This window comes from Hyaena hyaena, unplaced genomic scaffold (assembly GCF_003009895.1).
Source record: "Hyaena hyaena isolate Hyena2069 unplaced genomic scaffold, ASM300989v1 scaffold_55, whole genome shotgun sequence".
In the NCBI taxonomy this organism is placed as follows: Eukaryota; Metazoa; Chordata; class Mammalia; order Carnivora; family Hyaenidae; genus Hyaena; species Hyaena hyaena.
In genome coordinates this window covers 586,670-605,816 of record NW_024080687.1, presented here as the reverse complement: position 1 = coordinate 605,816, position 19,147 = coordinate 586,670, and the positions used below count along the sequence as shown (strand labels likewise).

Genomic DNA, 19,147 nt, shown 5'->3' with positions numbered 1-19,147 from the left:
CTCTTCGCCTCAAATTCCTCTTTTCTTAAAATAGAGACAAAATAGTAGCCTAAGATTTACCCCCAAAAGACTAGGGACTGCTTGGTCATTCTTACACTTGGTTATCCTTCTCTATGCATCTCCAAATACTCTTCGAGACACAACGCTTTGCTAATTTGCATGATTTACGGATCAGAAATGCTGAGATTTTTAGAATACACACAATGTTTCCAAGAGGCTAATCAAAGAGTTCTAATTTGAGCACATGTACAAGGCCAGTAGTAAATACACTCGAACTACTCAAGTAACAAACACCTAATATTTATTAATAAATTAGTACACTTGAAGGCATTTTTCTGCTATCCGTCCCTCCCCACGACCCACAAACCCCACCCACACAAAGGGAGTCCACGCCACCTTTGCATTAGAGTCTGGCAACTGAGCGTTATTAGAGAGCATGTTTGTAAATGGGAGCAGAGTTCCAAATATATCAGACAAGAGCTCTTACAGCTGCAGCCACTTTTAATTAAAGTGATTGAATGACAAAGGACACCCACCAAGACCAAGGCCTTGAGGGCAGACTGGACTTACTGACTACGTGTATATAAAAAACAAGACATCTTTTAAAGCAAAGCTGGGCAAATTCCCTATGGAAAAAGGTGCCACGGGCACTCGGTTGTGACTTTCCAAAGTGCAGCAATACGTTCCAGAACAGCTCAATTCCTAAAAGATGAAGTTCAAGTTTTTTGGTGGCTCAGTTGTCAAGCCACTTAAATAGCAAGGTCTGATGGCTTGAGGGTTTCACGTCTCCAGCCCAGAGCATTGTTAGCATAAGAGGAGCACAAGTAATCAAGCATTCTACACGGTGCCCAAGTGAAAACCGTACAATCAGCAACAGTGTGGTCAAGTTTCGGCCACGAATATGAACTATACAACAAGGCATATTAAAACGATAACTCAAAATCTATTGCATTACAGTAACTCAACAGGGTATTACATTTCTTTCACCCTTAAGAAAATTTGTAAATTACAAATCATAATAAAAATAGTTACAATAAAAAAAAAGCTGATGCGGATGTTGAGACATGAAGACTGCGTATAGAATTCACAAGATGCCATTACACTTTTGAGAAGTTAAGAGCCTCACAATCCAGTGTGCAGGAGAAGCCACACTGCATTTGTGGTACATTAAGTGAATTTAAAGTGCACAGAACAATTCTGAAAATACATTAAGAAGTCAAAACAGAAAATATGGAACCTAAAAAACTTTAGTGGTGGGTATTTTTCAACAGTTACACCTTGAGTAAGGCTTATGAACTAACTTCCTAGAAGGGTTAAAAAAAGAAAGGAAGAACTCAAAACACTGGCCATATGCTCTGCTACACACACACACACACACACACACACACATGCATGCGTGCGCACACACACAACTAGAAAAACAAAAATAAAACAAACAAAACAACCACCCTGCCACTAAATTGAGTAATTTCCAGAGTTCAGCGTCCCTCACGGTCTACAATAGATCGGGAAGATGGCTATACACAGAGTCCAAGAGGGTCTGGCTGGCTTCCTGACTCTTGACTCCAATAATCTCAAATAGCCGGTCCAGCTTGTCCTCAGCCTGAGGAATCTCTTCAATCACCCGCAGCTCCTCTGGATTCAGAATGTGGAGCATGTCGTCAAAAATAGGCTGCAAGTCACAGGGGTCTAGGCGCACCTGCCGCAGCACTGTGTCCTTCTTTTCTGCAGGAAGGACAAGGAAGGTAAGGGGACAGCAGTCAAGGGACTGGACTGGGGAAACAGAGCAGGACTAGGAGGGATGGCTCCCCTCTCCCAGGCCATCCCCAACTCCACCCCTAGGCGTGTGAGAGAACCCCTGGCACATTCTAAACAATGCAGTAGTTTTTACTCACATTATCCTTAAGGTAACAAACAAGATCTGACTGAGAGCAGCAAAGCACCACTTGAATGGGTTGCTGACTGTCCTTAGCATGACTTTTGCCTAAACCTAAAAGACTTCTGGATTCTTCTAAGACTCAGGAGAATGCTGAAATACTTAAAGAAACTTAAGGAAATTTAAAAAAAAAGCCCACCTTTCCATCTGTCACGTGTTTACTAAACAAAGATCTGTCTGCCCTTTCCCCCTCAAAGATTCCAAGTCCATGGAATCTGACAATTACATTGCCATATTTCAAAACTAAACTACAAAGAGCAAAAAGCACAGAAATAAGAAAGTACTGCTTCTTGGATCGCACCTTACAATGAGGCAAGGGACTGTCACGTATCACTCTTCTAAAAAGTTTTCTCTAAAATATAATATGTGGCACAAATACAAACTAAAATATAAATCTTTCATATAAATATAAAACAGATCAAGGTGAATAGGTAAGGCATATATGAGGGAACGTATCTTATAAACGTAAACTGCAACATACCATAAAATATAACCCTTTCTTTAACATCTAACTGGAATTACCCAAACTGGGCAATTTTGAACAAAAACCCAGTATCGATATATTGTACATGCTAGTTACCTAGCCTGCCCTGAAAATCTGAAGGTGGGACATTATTTACCAAACGTACCAATCCCCGGTGTTTAAAACCTTGTTCTTTGCAATGATTCCTAACAGAGCGAATTTTAATTTGAGGCACTGAGACTTACACTTCTGACCCTCAAGATAGGTTATGCTTTAAATCCTTGGATGCTGCTACCCTGGTCCGGTAAATAATTTTCAAAAAAACCTGCCAGACAACATTGTATCAGACCTTCCCCGAAACACCTTCGATAGCATCATGAGGATAAAGGGCGACCAATGCAGGCTCTTGGCCAGATCAAGAGAGCTGCAAAGACTTTCTGGGTGGGTCCCCACTGTCTGGGGTCAGCCTCATCTTGGGGTGTAGGGCACGTTTTCCTGGGCGGGTCCCTCACATGAGGCAACTACCACTGGGCTGTGGAACAGGCCAAGGAGAAACCCTGGGGGCTTCTTTGGGAGAAGGTTAAAGAATGAATATGCCCTCTAGGCATTCTGCTGCTGTCTGTACCTTTGGTAATAAAGGAGCCCGTCCTGCTCAGCGCCGAGGAGCCACTGGATGTGGAGTCACAGCGAAGAAGGGGTTCCGATTCATCCACGAAGAAGCCCTTGTTCTTGTCCAGCGGGGAAGGCTCCACTGTCAGCAGGGTGGAATTCTCAAGTTTCGTGTTGGGGCTGGGGATGGGGCTTGGGCTAAGTGGGCTGGGGCTCATTGGGAGAGCCAGTTTGTCAGTTTCCAGCTGTGAGGGGAAACAAACAAACAAAAGTGTTTGTAAGTATCCACTTCCAAAATTATAGAGAAAAAAATGAAATCGAAACACCCTCTCAGATGCTATTTTTGTTCCATTTAGTATTTTATAGATAAATTCTGCCATTTTGACAGTCTGTAACTTACATTATTGCTAGACACACACATAGAATAGACACACGCCTTTTAAACCCTTCAAGAATATACGTCATGCTGGCTAAGTGTTAGCATTAATGTGCGCGAAGCTGTTACCTCACAGGAATGGAATTGGACAAGGGAGTGAACAGGAAGATCTCCAACTTAAAAAAATGTTGATTGAGCCGGTAAAGGTTTTAGATGATATCTAGTACATTCCCCTCTGTATGGGCGGAACTATGTCCTCCCAAATTCATATGTTGAAGGTAAGGAAACCTCAGAATATGACTGTTTGGACCCATTTGGAGATGGGGCCAACTAAATAACTTTAAAAAGAAGTGATTAAAGTATAATTGGGTTCTAATCCAATATGACTGGTATCCTTAGAAGAAGCCTTTGGAAGAGATACACAGCAGAAAGACCATGTAAAGACCCAGAGTGATGGCTTCCATCTTCTACAAGCCAAGGCGAGAAGCTTGGGGACACCTTTATCTCAAACTTCTAGCCTCCAGAACTGTGACAAAACAAGTGTGTACTGTTTAAGCTTCCCATGTGTGGTACTTTATTATGGTAGCCCTAGCAAACTAATATACCCTCTCTTTACAAGGAAGGAAACTGAGGTCTAGAGAAATGATATGGATTTTAGTGAGGGGCAAGAAACAAAAGAGAAAGCCCAGTTAGGATGCTGCCACAGTAGCTGCGTGAGGTGGGACTTGTACCTGGGTGTGCAGTGGGGAAATGATAGGTAATATCACCCCATTTTATGGGTGAAATGACTAAGGTCCAGAGAGGGTGCACAGCCACTGGGAGAAGGCCAGTGCTCAACTCAGGTCTGCCTGATAGCTCTACTTAGCTTGTCATTTGACACTTTGCTTTAGAACTCTGGCAGGCATTTGTGGCATCTCTTAGTCCATTGCCTTTAATCTTTTTATTGGCTCTCCCGCCATGGATGAAAATCTGGGGGCCGGGTGGCTAGATCACATAGGGCAGGGTTCAGGGAGTGCTAATCACCACTCATTAGAACCCTCATGACTTCACTCACACGTGACAAGTTCCTCAGTCAGGAAGACATTGACCCTCACTTCGACATATTATATTGAAGAGTTGTAAAAAGCACAAAGCAAACCCAACGGCCTCTTTCACAGCCTGGAGGGCCTGAAAAATTCTTGCAACTGACCGGAGATTCCGAAGACCACCGATTACTGCACCTGCCCACTGTCCCAAAAGCATCCTTCCTCTGCACAACCACCCTGCTTCCGCTTCCCAGTACAAACTGAAGACTCGGATAACACATTCCCAGCTGCCCCCTTTCTGATCCAGAGACACATTTTATGTTTATGCTTTCACAATTTTAATTCAATAAGCCCCGGCATGTGCCCCTCCTCTCTGAAATGCACATGGCCATTCATGCCAATACACATTTTTTATTCACTCAATTAGACAAAGAGCACTTGTCTACACTCTGGTTCTCAGGGACCACATTACATTGGACGACATGGGCAGTCAATATAGTGCACTGTTCTTGCTTAAAAAAAAGAAATTCCTGCCCACAAATCACATGCCAACAGACTAAGGAGTCCACCCACCTATTTCCTGAACTTAGCTCAAAACTTTAAATATTTAATTTTTTCCCCACTTTTGCCAAAGGATCCTGTCAGTGGAAATTAAGTACATGATTTCCAACACAATTCAGTGAGGCAGAATGCTACAGTGATGCTCTCCTATGATCAACGACGAATCCAGTAAATACGAAAATGTCCCTAAGAATGGTTTTAGTGTCATCACAGTAGGGCAAACAACCACAGTTGAAACCAGAGCTCATGTGACAATCATCTTTCTAGAAAATCTATTCCCCTACTAAGTATAGGTATCTATCCCTTTATGCAGGATACACAGCAGCTGGTTGATTTCCAGATTTCTTTAAAATTATTTGCATTTTTCCTATAAGAAAAATAACCGTGCTCATAGAAAGCTAACTTCTTTTCTCCCTTTACTTACTATTTACAATATCCATCAACATTGGATTGGAACGAAGCAACTCAAGCCTTGTATTATCTACCATAGTTCTAATCAGAAATTAAGTCATCGGGGGGCACCTGGGTGGCTTAGTCAGTTAAGCATTTGATTTTGGCTCAGATAATAATCCAGTGGTTCATGAGTTTGAGCCCTGCATCAGGCTATGTGCCAACAGCTCAGAGCCTGGAGCCTGCTATGTGCCAACAGCTCAGAGCCTGGAGCCTGCTTCAGAATTCTCTCTCTCTCTCTCTCTCTTCCCCTCCCCTGCTTACACTCTGTCTGTCTCTCTCACTCTCAAAAATAAATAAAACCCTTAAAAACTTTTTAAAAAGAAAAATTAAGTCATCAGGATATGTGGAATAAATTAATTCTTTATTAATTCAGAAACTTCATGTTCGTTGTTGAGTTGATAGCAAAAAAGAATACTTATTAACAAGATTTAGATACCAAAAGACAAACACTCTAAACAAGAACGCCAGAACAGGGTCTTATCCTCTTGCTAAATCTTTAAGCATACACTTATCCAAATATTCACAAAATAGATTAGGAGGGACTTAATTTTTTCCTTATGCATCTTTGGGCCTTCCAAATTCTCTACGGGGACATATTAACTTTTATAATTATAAAAACAATACACGTTATTTATAAAAGCAGTTACCACAATGGGGCCCCTGGGTGGCTCAGTCGGTTAAACGACCGACTTTGGCTCAGGTCATGATCTCACGGTTCATGAATTTGAGCCCCATGTCAGGCTCTGTGCTGACAGCTCAGAGTCTGGAGCCTGCTTTGGATTCTGCGGTTCCCCCACTTTCTGCCCCTCTCCTGTACTCTCTCTCTCAAAAATAAATAAAACATTAAAAAAAGTTTTAATAAATAAAATAAAAGCAGTCACCACTGATAAGTATATTCTCCATTTGCTAACTTGGAAATGTTACGGCTGCAGCATCTCTTATTTATTTATATTGGTAGCCAAGGAAGAGGATAGTTGGAAGATCACCTACTTGGCTGAGGGCCTCGCTGTACTTGGGTTAAGTGTCCACAGGCAAAAAAAATGGTAACATTGCCCTCCAACCTATGGCAGGGAGGTAAATACTAGACTTAAAAGAAAGGCGTCTGGAGAAACTCAGCCAGTGAAGGCAATATATCCACCAGATATTTGAAGTCCCTTCGCAGAAACTTTAAAAACACAATTCTTTTTGCCTTACAGGTATGAGATAATCATGCAAACTTAGGAGACTCACTTGAGAAATGAGGTAGAGACGGAAAGACACACGGAAAGGGGAGGCAGCAGGGGTAATGAGGGAAGAGCTCCCCAGGTAGCCAAAACCAGACAGAGTCTATTGTGTGAGCCTCAAGAGCATGCAAGTTCCTTTGGCCAGATAAGCCCCAAATGTTCTCCTGATTAGTTTCCATGCAAGTACACTTAGCCTTTCCAGATAGTGTATTTATTAGTCCCAAGTGATAGGGGAAGGGAGAGAGATAAATAGTTCACCTACTCAACAGCTGAGTCACACCCAAAGTTCCACTGCTGACCTGACTATTTCCCTTTCTGATTAGCAGAACCACCGAGTACAAGGAACCATCCAAATGGATGAGGTAAACAAGGTATTGATTGAAATATGTGGGCCTGAACATTCCTGGGCTATAGAGGTTAGTAGCAGTGTTTGTGAGAACAGTGATTTAGCTTGAATTTGGGCTGCACTGGATTTTTTCCCAGCGGGGTCTTTGCAACCCTCCGCTTCTACAGCTTCCAAATGAAGCACCCTCTCTGGGTGCTCAGGTAAGTTACAACCTGAAACTGAAGCTCAAAAATAATTCTTCTCTCTTAGTATCAAACCCCAAGTCACTTTCCCTGTTGACTAGCTCTGGGGATGGCGCAGCCATGGGTGGTAAAGGTAAATTCTTCCAGGCCTTAGTCATGGCAAAAGTGGTTTATAAATGAGACAATGTTCCAAGACCACTCTTCTTCCCTCCTGTGACCTAGCAGCATTCCTAAGTGGAGTCTGCAAACAGGAATTGGCCAGAGAGCTCTGGCCTCAGAGGCTGTCTTTCCAGCATCCATTTTATGTTCCGCACAGTCAACTCCTCACCATCCAAATCATTAATATCCTGGAATTCCGTTGCAAAGGAAGAAGGGAAGTAGACCTCCAACTAGCTGTGTGGCCTTAGAAAAATCACTTCCCTCCTTAGACCTATTTTCTCATTTCTGAACAAAAAAGATTAGACTAAGTCATCTCTGTTCAACTTACGTCTTATTTATTGTTTGCCATACTATGTCTACTTCATTCTCTCCCCTCCACCCACCCACCCCAACTTCCTTTCTCCTTCCAAGTTACCCCTAACTGATTCACTCAGCTAAGGTTTACCACTGAGTTATTTTCAATTACTGCCCAATTACAATCTTCCTGTGGTTGCACAATCTGTTTTCATAAAACTAATGAACCACTTTGATGCATCAATGACCCCCTGAAATGAAGCATTAATTACCCAGCCTAGATACTCCTTGCCAATCTGCTAAAATGGCTCAACTTAACCCCTTGGCTCCTGGCACTACCCCGTTGGGATTCTGCAAGACCCCGTTTTCCAATCCCAACAGACCAGATATGCCTGACAGCCTCAAGAAGAAAAGTCCTTACAGTCAAAGTTTATCCCTTCAGCTGACCATTCCCTAGAGGCCTCATCCAACACTTAGAAAGATGGAAGAATCTTATGTCGCATTTGTGACATTTTCTGTCACTGTAATAATGGTGTTTAAAAGCCCATTTGCGGGGCACCTGGGTGGCTCAGTCGGTTAAGCATCCAATTTCAGCTCAAGTCATGATCTCATGGTTCGTGGGTTCGAGCCCCGTGTTGGGCTCTGTGCTGACAATCAGCTCAGAACCTGGAGCCTGTTTCAGATTCTGCGTCTCCCTCTCTCACTGGCCCTCCCCTGTTCACACTGTCTCTCTCTCTCAGAAATACATTTCTAAAAAAATTAAAAAAATAAATAAAAGCCCATTTGTTAAATTCAATGAGAACTAATTGCTATTCCATCTGAGTTGACCAGCTTGTTACTCAGATGCAGCAAACAATAAGAGACTTTAAGAAATAAACCATTACCAGTACTGTGTTTAAATGATTCAGCATCAAATACACATAATCCACTTGCTGTGAAGGTAGCTCTTAGGGCCTTCATTTTACAGATGAAAAAAACCTGAGGCTCTAAGAGGTTTGAGTAGCCTGCCCAAGGCCATAGAGCCGGGATTCAAGATCAGGTCTGTCCAGTTTCAAAGGGAGCCTCTCTGCTGAGCCGTGTCGCTTCTCTGTCTGGACCCACTGCATTTACAGAAAACTTACAAACCCCGTAAACTCAATACAAACAACCACATGACCACAAGAAACTGCCCTTGGTTGCTGAGCCAGAAGGAAGAGGCAAAAGGCGGGGTCTGTGCGGATCTGTAACTCTATGGTAGAGCTGACACTCCAGCTGCACGAACGACCCTGAGATAATGATGAGAGAGTCTGTAAATATCAAGACACCTCAACGGTGGCCCAATGACTTGCTTTTGTATTCGAAAATATTTCCGATCCCAACAGACCAGTGACGGTTTAAAAAAAAAACAAACCACGTGCAGTTTCCGCTAAAGTTTTATCTCAAAGGAATTACAGTCACAAATAAATACGTAACTAAAATTATTTAAGGATTATGATATTATCTCGAGCTCGTTTCCCCTGCTCTCCCAGCTGCTCATGTAATCAAAATCAAATTAGATTTCATGACCTCCTATAGGCCTGGTAGATATGTGAGCCGGGGCTCTGATAAAAGCAAGTGCTATCTTCCTTCCCATAAGCATCTAGATAGCTGAATCTTATGTAGCCCCTTTGTTTAGAGAACAGGAATTCAGATAATAAGGAAAGCTTTGTTATCTAAACCTATGTGGTTCCAGGGTTTTATATAAATAAGGCTTCAGATAATGATGGTTACCAGCTGTCTCTCAAAAACATTATCTGAATCTGTTCAATTCCTAAGTTCAGATACTGAAGAAAACCTGAGAAATACAATGATGTCTCTCTTTAAAAATGAAATACAGCGGTGATCCCCGACAACAAAAAAGAGAAAGATGGGTGGAAGGCAATTGCTTTATTCTTTTGAGTGTGAGTTCTTAATAAATTAAACTCAGAGTAAAAGGTGTTGGCAAGATTTACATCCAGTAAAATTATAAAAGTTTTCTTTGCAAACGAAAGAAAAAACAGAAGGAAATGGGAAGATGCTTATTTCTCAGCCTTTAAAAAGAGTGTTATCAGTTGTAAGAAATTTGGAGGGAAGTCTTGGAAATGGGAATATGAGCTGGAAATAGGCATGCACATCTATAGACAAAGCAACGATGTTCAAATGTGAATTAACCGTTAAATCTAGGTGGTAAGAAGCTTAGCGGTGTGTTTATGGTGCTGTGTTTCCAACTCTTCTTTGTTTCATAAGCCTTATTTTTTTTTTTTTTTGATTAGGAAAATATATTTTAAATAAGGGCTGAGAGCCAAATAACTGTAAGACAAAAATTCCCCAAACTTTTCCTAGGCTTCTGATTCTTTAGTCTGTTGTCATTCCAACTCTCTTCTCTTGCCCTGCCTCTGTCACAGGAAAGGGGCTTATGCTTCCGTTGCATAAGTAGAGAACAGGGCTAACCCTTAAATCTCAACCATCAGTTGGCAAGTGGACATTGCAGGCCTTATGCTGTCTAGATCCCCCGAGGGCCACTGGAGGCCACGGGCTGGAAGCAGGAATAGGTGCGCAATGCCAAGAAGCCCAGCTCGTCTTCCCCGGAAAGCCCTGGGTCCGAACACGGCAGCAGCAGGGCTGAGTGGACCCTGAGGTGTGCACTGGCCCTGAGAGCTGGGAACCAGTAGCACAGCCTGCGATACTCATCCTCGGGAGGCTCGTAGGATTAACTTGGCCGAAGAATGGCCAAGCCACTGGGAAATTACTTTAAAAGACACCTCCCACCCACGCTAGATCGGTCCAAGCATAGCATAATTTAAGTAGTTTGTATCAACAGCAACCTTAGTTAAGACTATATTTAACGCCAAGCCCAAGTCAAGGTAGTTGCTACCGTCTTGTGTGTATATGTCATTTCTAAGAGTTAATTTCCAAACTGAATCCCAAAGGCTACAAATCCACCCACATTGAAGTGAAGGTGGCTAATCCTTGCCCTAAGCGAGAGAACTGTTCCTCTCCTGGAGCAGGGGGGAAAGCCACAGGAAGCCACAAGTAGTGCTAGAGAGAGCTGCCAGCGCTGGTAAGAACCAGCTGGCTCCGGAAGGAGAAGGAAGGGAGGGTGAGCCCCGCCCAGCTGCTGGCGCATGTGTGTGCAAGCTGTCCAGGCTGCTGACATCAACGATAATATTGCAGCCCCGAGCTGACTCACTGACTAGCTTTCTCAAAAAAGGAAGTGATGATAGAGAGAATAAGCGGGCTCTCTTGGTTCAGAGCTGGAGCCCACTCACATTCAAACATACTGCTGAGCCTTACAAGACCTCAGCCCCGTGGACACATGAGGAGATCACGCTGTCGGAAGTGATGTGGGTGTCCCTCCATTTCACTCACTGAGAACCCCTTAGGAAGCCTTTCCCACAAAACAGTCTTTGAACAATTCTAACCATGAAAAGGAGTTGTATGAATCTCACAAAGCTTGCCTTAAGGCATTGTGGAAGACAGAAAGCAATTTCATAGGAAACTCATGACCCTGAGGGAAGAAGGCTCAAGCTCATCTCAGTGACTCAAGAGTTTTGAACTTGCTAAATCTGATTGAATTTGGGGCACCTAGGTGGCTCAGTAGGTTAAGCGTCCGACTTCGGCTCAGGTCATGATCTCACAGTTCGTGGGTTCAAGCCCCTCATCAGGCTCTGTGCTGACAGCTAGCTCAGAGCCTGGAGGCTGCTTCAGATCCTGTGTCTCCCTCTCTCTCTGACCCTCCCCTGCTCATGCTGTCTCTCTCTCTCTCAGGAATAAATAAGACATTAAAATTTTTTTAAAAATCTGATTGAATTAGTATTATTGAATAAAATCTTTAGTTGGACGCATGCCATTAGAATTAGAATACACCTGGTATGTAATTCCAAAAGTACAAAAGGAGCTACTGTGAAAAATACTTCTCCCTTATTAACCTCCGACTCACAGTTCTCTTCTACTCAGTGCCCCTGCTGATGGTGACTCTTACCAATTCCTCATGGGCTCTTCCTCCCAATTGATACTGATACCAATAAAGGAGTTACTATAGTCTTCACCCCTCCCCACCTCTTCTCCGGTTTTTACCATTTTTTTACTCTTACTTTTTTCTAAATATACAATATGGTGGCAGAGTCCACCCACTGTTCTGCATCTTGCCTTTTTCTCATTTTAAAACAGTTCTTGATGTTAGCACACAAAAAGAGCTGACTCGCTCCTTCGACAAGGGCATGTTGTTCCACTGCCTGGATGTTCCCATGACTTCTACAGCCAGTTCTCTGTTGAAGGGCATTTATGCTGCTTCCACTCCTTTACTGCAGATGACGTTACAAGGAATACTTGTACTGGGAACATTCTACACACATGGCGGAGGCACGTGGGACTATACGCAGGAGATATTCCTGGAAGTGCAAGGTCAATAGTCAACAGCCGTATACTTTGGCAGATAATACCTGATGGTTCTCCATAAGGGTTGGGCTAATGTACACACACATCTGGCAACAGGTACTATCTCTCTTTCTCTACACTCTCACAACATAAAAATGGCGTCATACCTTCTCCTCCTTACCAATCTAATAAGTTAAAATTGTATCTCCGTGCAGGTTTCCAGTTTAATTTTTATTGTTCAGAGCCAGGCTAAAAAGCCTAGATACCTTTAACAACCCTCACTATTTCCTTTTCTGTCTTGTTCACAGGCTGCCCATTTTTCTTCTGGGTCCTTGGTCTCTTAATTAATTTGTAAAGGTTCTTCATTTTTTTTAAGTTTATTAACCTTATACTGCAAACAACTTCCTCCAGTTAATATTCTTTTAATTTACATATGATGTTTTCTGGCTTGTCCATTTATTGTTAAGTAGCTGAATCTTACTTGTATGACTTCAGTGTTTTCTATCCTTCTCAAAAGAGATTGACCTGCTGTTGGGATAATAAAAACAAAGGAAAATTTCCTCATGTTTTCTTCTAGTACTTCTTTGGTGACAAGTCATGTTAATGGTTGGTCGCTGCAAACTGTTCCCTGACAAAGCCCAACTGTGGATAAATTCCAAGTTTCTCTGTGAAAAAAAATTTAATGGGAAAGTCGGGAGTAAAAGCTACCTCTCCCAAAGAGTAGGAAGAATTTAAGCATTGAAAATGTTGAATTGAAATTAGCTGGTGTACAATAAAACTGACTGCTGGCCATGATTCAATTCCTCACCAGCAAGAATACCTGCTGCTGGCACATGTATTTTAACAGATCAAGAGACCGTCTCATAAACATAAAATGGAGAAACTGGGCCCAAATTGGAAGCTACTAAGCTTAATCAAGATATGAGTTTTGGCTTTAAAAATAAATTTAAAAAAATATATCCAGCAATGGTAATTGATGGAGAAAATAAGCTTCTTTTCACTGTATTGATTCTGATTTCATTTTTGTGGATCCTTTGAGAAAGCCAGTGAGGGTGTGGATTAAGGGGTAGAAAATGTCATCAACTAATGGACTCTGGCTTTTCTGAACATGGAGACACTGGGTCTCAGGAAAAAAGTAAAAGCGCACTTCACGTACGTATCTTACAACTATCATTGGCAGTGTTTTAATTGCTACCTTGGTGGTATATACAATAATGGTCCATCTTACAATGGACATGGCCTTGAACAAAATACAAAACTATGTCTTAATTCTAATACCTACCTATACCTTGGAAGACCATGAAGCTTACTAGATAATCACAGATGTGAAACACCCAGACGGTGTTTGGGACACAACGAACACTCAGCAAATGTTGGCTCCCCTTCTCCTTAATGTTCATTTATCGAAAGCAGAGTGGTATCATTTGCTTTTGAGTGAAAAAAAGGAAGAATGTAGAATTTAATTTCAACATAGATGATAGTAGTAAAAAATGTATTGAGCTCCTCCTACTCAATGTCAAGTTCAGGGCTGGGCGTTTACACTCCTGATCTCTAGTATATATACTCTGTCTCTAATCTTCCCCAGATCCTTACAAGACAGCTATGAATTCATGAAGTTCAAAGTCAATTTGTTGGATCCCCCAGTTCTTTGTTCCTAGAGACTCAAAGTGCAAACTTCAGCCCTTCCATGAAGTGGGGCATTGGAAACTTATTTATGTACCTTTATATTGCACAACAGTGAAAGCTTTCTGAAAACCTTGCGACTGAGCAAAACAAAACAAAGTTCTCAGTAAAACAAGTGTTTCTTGCAGAGTCAACGGCTTGAGAAGTGCCTGATGTGATGGAGTAGGTAGGGCTCCCTCAGCAGAAACCAGACAAAAAGGTGTCAGGAAAGAGGGCTGAAACCCATCCTTGAAAGAAACTACAGTCTGTTTTTTTATTTAAGAGAGTCTTATCTGGAGAGTGCCTGGATGGTTCCGTTGGTTAAGCGTCCGACTCCTGATATTGGCTCAGGTCATGATCTTGCAGTTCGTGGGTTTGAGCCCCACGTCGGGCTCTGTGCTGGCCTCATGGAGCCTGCTTGAGATTTTGTCTCCCTCTCTCTCTGCCCCTCCCTCGCCCATTATCTCTCTCTCTCTCAAAATAAATAAACATTACCTTTTTTCCTTGTTTATTTAGAGAGAGAAAGAGAGAGCATGAGTGGGGGTGGGACAGAAGGAGAGAGAAAGAGAATCTCAAGCAGGCTTCACACTGTCAGTGCAAAGCCCGACATGGGGCTCAAACCCACGAACCACAAGAGCATGACCTGAGCCAAAATCAAAAGTCAGATACTTAACTGACTAAGCCACCCAGGCACCCCTAAAAATGACTTTTTCAACTGGACAAATATATGTCTGCTATTGTTTTCTGTATTTTTTGGTGCGTCCGTACCCCTGCCTTCTGCTACAACCTTATATTATCCTATGTACCCTTCTGTTACAACAGGTGCTTATCACACTGAATTGCACGTTGTTTGCCCAGGAGTCTCCCTCTCGGTGACGGAGCACCCGAAAGGCCTGGAGACCACCTTTCTTCTTTACAGAGTACCAGACACACAGCTGGTGCTCCACAAAAGGTTGTTGACTAACTGAATGACACCCTGGAATGTGATGATAAATAGAACGCCCTGAAATGACATTAAAAACCTAAAAGCTTATTCACAGAGCGTGCTGCTTTGTACACGTGGCCACCCTACACACCAGCACCACGAAATGTACCTAAGCCTCCTGTGTGGCAACAATCCCTTGATAAAGTCCCCTTGCCACCACACAGGGGAGTTCCTCAGAGCCCACAGGCACACCCCGAAAGTACCTGCAAATGAAGTAACTTGACCCTAAACGAGCCTCCGCGCTGTTGATCACAGGGCCGAGGGATAATAATCCCTATTTTCTCAGAGATGACCAATTAAAGATGAAGACAAGTCTGAATGGCCCAAAAGCCAGCCGTTAAACGTATAGCTGCTACTTGCCTCGACTTGCCATCACTGTGTCAAGTTTCTGAAAAGAGCTGGTCTCAGTCAGACGCTAGGTAAGGACAGCTGCATCCTGCAGCTGGTTAACAAAAAACAAAAAACAAACCAAAAAAATCAGCAACTGTGGTTCCCTCCGCCGCAGAAACAGTGAACCGTCCTTGCCAATTAGAATGCCCAGTGCTGTCCCCACTGCGGAGGCCGACCCAGTTGCTTACACAGGGCAAAGCCGTCCAGTGTCCAGACAGCGTGGACTATAGCTGGGGGCTGCCCGTGGGAGTTGGGGGTGGGGGGAGGACTCTTTCTCTGGGAGGTAGTCTCCTGCGTGGTTTCTGGAAGGGATGGAGGATGCCTAACAAAGAGTCATTCTACTGCACAGCAGTCCACAACAACAACACTGGCTTCAAGTCCACTAGTTACATTACAGAGTAGTTTTAATCTAGTTTATCTAATGCGAGGAGGGCGGGAGGGGTAAGGTACCCAATCCCCCTGCCTGATTAGCACCAATTCTTTCCATTTGAGGATCGCTGGTCAAAGCAGACAGCAGAAGTAATGCTTTACGTTATTTTCAATTGTTGCAGTTCTTTTTAATATTATCATCCTTTGAAATGTACATAAAATTCTTTTTTCCACCCTTTATCAAAATGCGATGATAAAGGAATACTGAAATTCCAATCACAACGACTGCTGAGCCTAGCCAGGAAGTAGTGCTCTCTTACCTCACTTTCTTATATCCTGCAGTTTGACTAAACAGTACCTCATTTAATTTTGATAGCCACTTGATTTCCCATTTTAAATAGAAAAATCTGAGGTCCTGGGTGGCTCAGTCAATTAAGCGTCTGACTTTGGCTCAGGTCATGACCTCATGGTTCATGGGTTTGAGCCCCGCATCAGGCTCTGTGCTGACAGCTTGGAGCCTGGACCCTGCTTCTGATTCTGTGTGTATGTGTGTGTATGTGTGTGTGTGTGTGTGTGTGCGCGTGTGTGCACGCGCCTGCACCCCTCTCTCTCTCTCTGCACCTCCCCACTCATGCTCTGTTTCTCAAAAACGAATAAATGTTTAAAAATAAAATCTGAGGAGAGGAGAGGAGGGGACAGGGGAGGGAAGGAGAAGGTAGGGGAGGGGTGGTGAGGCGAAGGGAAAGTAAATCTAGAAATTCAGTTGCTCAATTTTGTTTCCCTTTTTCTGACAGCCACTGAGAAAACAGACGGTTATCTTCACACATACCATCACCTTTGTTTCTTGTCTAGAGAAAGAGAAAACATCCCCAGCCTAGGAACATTCGCTCAGGCAGCAAGGAATAAATATTTACCATTAGTGGAATTTCCAGTTCTTGGGCACTGAACCCGAATGGCAGCCCCGATGCTAAAACCATCCACTTTGAGCAGTGTTGGAATTGGAAGTACCTCCCCAACCAACACTACATAACCCCTCGGTGTTCCGGATTTAAAGGATCCATTATGTGCATGAGTTGGAGCTACTTAGGAACATTTCTTCCATCTCTCTTGCCTCTAGAGCCCGGGGAATAATTGCAGCTATGAACACTAACCATTCACCCAGTGCTTACTGTGGGGGGCACACTCACCTAGTTCTCATAACACCTCATAGGCCAGGCACTAATGGTGCTCCCATGTCCTCAGGAGCAAACTGAGGCAGCAAGGCCAGTGTTCCCAGTGATGTGCTGCAGGGCAGGAAGTGCACCTGGCCCACATCTCCACACTGATGCTCCGATTAGGAGCCTTAACGACTGATTAGTTGTACATCTTGCACCCCCCTCCTCTCACCCTCATGGATTGATTCCCTTTAACTTTGTAAGTATATAGAAGTTTCTACCATTCAACCGTAAGCTTCCTTGACAGCCCTGACTCTGTCTTACACTAGTCTTTGCCTTTGGCCTAAATGTCTGGTATAATACTGTCCACCTAGTTTGTTAGGTAATAGAGATTTGAACGTAAAATCACATCATCCCCTTTGCTCTATAGCAGAGGCAACTTAAATACGGACATGAACGCACTGAAAAGAAATAATGGTCCCACTACATTCTCTTTTCCAGCCATTTTTCAAAGACAAAGGGAAACTAATGCAATTTATTTATTGAATTGGCATTTTCCAGACCCAGAAAAACAGAAATGTATTGCCGGAAACCTACCCTAAGTATTCTTTGGGCCAAAGAAAAATGATCTCAGGTAGAAGCTGAAGCTGCAGAAAGGAATGAAGAATGACAGAAAAGATCAAGATGCAGGTATATCCATGGGAATCCTGGCTTTTGAAAAACCATAATAATTGTGACTTTTGGGGGCTAGGAAATGTGTGGTGTGAAAATTCATGACAACAAAAAACATAATGCAAGAGAAGGATAAATAGAATTAAAGTCTCCTACGGCTGTTGTGCTGTTTAGAAAGAGTAAGGAGTACACACTTATGAAATGTCTCTCATAATGTAAGTTGCGATCTCTATAGTAACCATTAAAAGTACAGTAAAACATGTGTAACTAATAAGCTAAAAGAGGAGGAGAAGTAGAACAATAAAAAATACTCGATTAACCCCAAAGAAGGCAAGAAAGAAGGGCGGGGAGAGAGAAGACAAATACAAAACAAATAATTAGATGGTAGATTTAAACCCAAATATAGGAGTTTACATTAGAAATGTAACCAGACTAAAATTCTCTAATTAAATGACAAAAACTGTCAGACTAAATTTTTTGAAGACTTAAATATATGCTACTTACAAAAGAATTGCTTTAAATAAAGCCACAGGGGGAAACATCAAAGTAAAAGGATGGACAAAAAGAGATAACATACAATTTGGAATGCTGTATTAAGGTTTTTAAATAGCTTTGGCAAAGCCCCAATAACTTCCAACTATGGCCCCACTGCTTTGCTGCTTCTACCGAATGCTGATGCCTGGATGGGAAAAATAGATACGATTCTAGAAGGCTTTTAACGTTGAACTCAAAAGAAGAGAGGACTGAAAAACAACTCACACCTTAGATAAAGAGTCAGGTAGCCAAATGGACAAATCAACTGGCGCAACTCAACAATGGAATATTATTCAGGGTTAAAAACTAAAAGAGCTATCAAGTCATGTAAAGACACGATGGACTCTTCGCTGCATGTTACTAAGCCAAAGAAGCCAATCTGAGAAGGTTACCATACTTCGTGATTCCAACTATATGACATTCTAGAGAAGACAAAACTATGGGGACAGTAAAAAACAAAACAGTGGTTGCAGGGTGGGGTGGGAGGGAGAGATAAACAGGCACAGCACAGAGGACTTTAGGGGTAGTCTAAACATTCCGCATGATGGTATAATGATGGATATGTATCATACACTTGTCCAAACCTGTAGAATACGCACTTAGTGAACTCTAAGGTAAACTATGGACTTTGGGTAACTGTTGTAGGTCGATGTAGGTTCATCCTTGGTGAAAAATGGTATCATCCCGGTAAGTGATCTTGACAATGGGAGAGGCTATGTATACATTGGTGCAGAAGGTATATGAGAAATCTCTGTACCTCCCTCTCGATTTTGTTTTAAACCTAAAACTGCTTTTAAGAACTTAAGTCTTAAAAAAAAAAAAAAAAAAAGGACAGTACACCAAAAAGTGAATTTTACCATGTAGTGTTTTTTTAGTACATAAAATTTTTTTTAAACAGTCAGACTCTGGATGTGTTTAATTAAAACATGGCTGATAGGCCACCATGGTTAATAATGGCCCAGCTGTTCTTGACAGAGAAAAATAAGAGGTACACCCGGCTAATCCTTTGAGTGGAACATAATGTGGGTGCTCTTAGGTTCATCAATAGGAAAAACTATTCACCATTTTTCAAGATACGCACACATAGTCATTTTTGCACATCAAGCTGCCATTAACTCCTAGGGCAAAATCTCAAGTCGCCAGCAATACCACAATACACCGAGAATACAAATCCACCATAAAGTGGGAAGACTAAGTCTCAATTATGCCCCCTGCACTCTGTGCCTTGTTTGACTCAACTAATCTCAGAGATAAGCTGCAGACAATTACACACTGTGTGATTAATAAAAGCTGGCAGCCAGAAATCCATGCTCATTGGCTATTAAAATTGGAGTCAGAGCTGGGTCCACAATGTTGCTAGACAATGATGGCCATTATGAA

The 19,147-nt window shown here is 42.5% G+C and overlaps 1 protein-coding gene across 1 annotated transcript in view; it reads right to left on the bottom strand.

The window, feature by feature from the left end:
• Positions 1 to 279: 279 nt before the first annotated feature.
• TNFRSF21 (TNF receptor superfamily member 21) overlaps positions 280 to 19,147 on the bottom strand; it is a 66,085-nt gene continuing 47,217 nt past the window's right edge. The window contains exons 5-6 of the mRNA XM_039231195.1: positions 3,025 to 3,253; positions 280 to 1,725 (exon numbers count right to left, since the gene is read on the bottom strand). Coding sequence (XP_039087126.1) covers positions 1,496 to 1,725; positions 3,025 to 3,253 — 459 coding nt within the window. The 3' untranslated portion in view covers positions 280 to 1,495. The remainder of the gene's footprint in view (positions 1,726 to 3,024; positions 3,254 to 19,147) is intronic.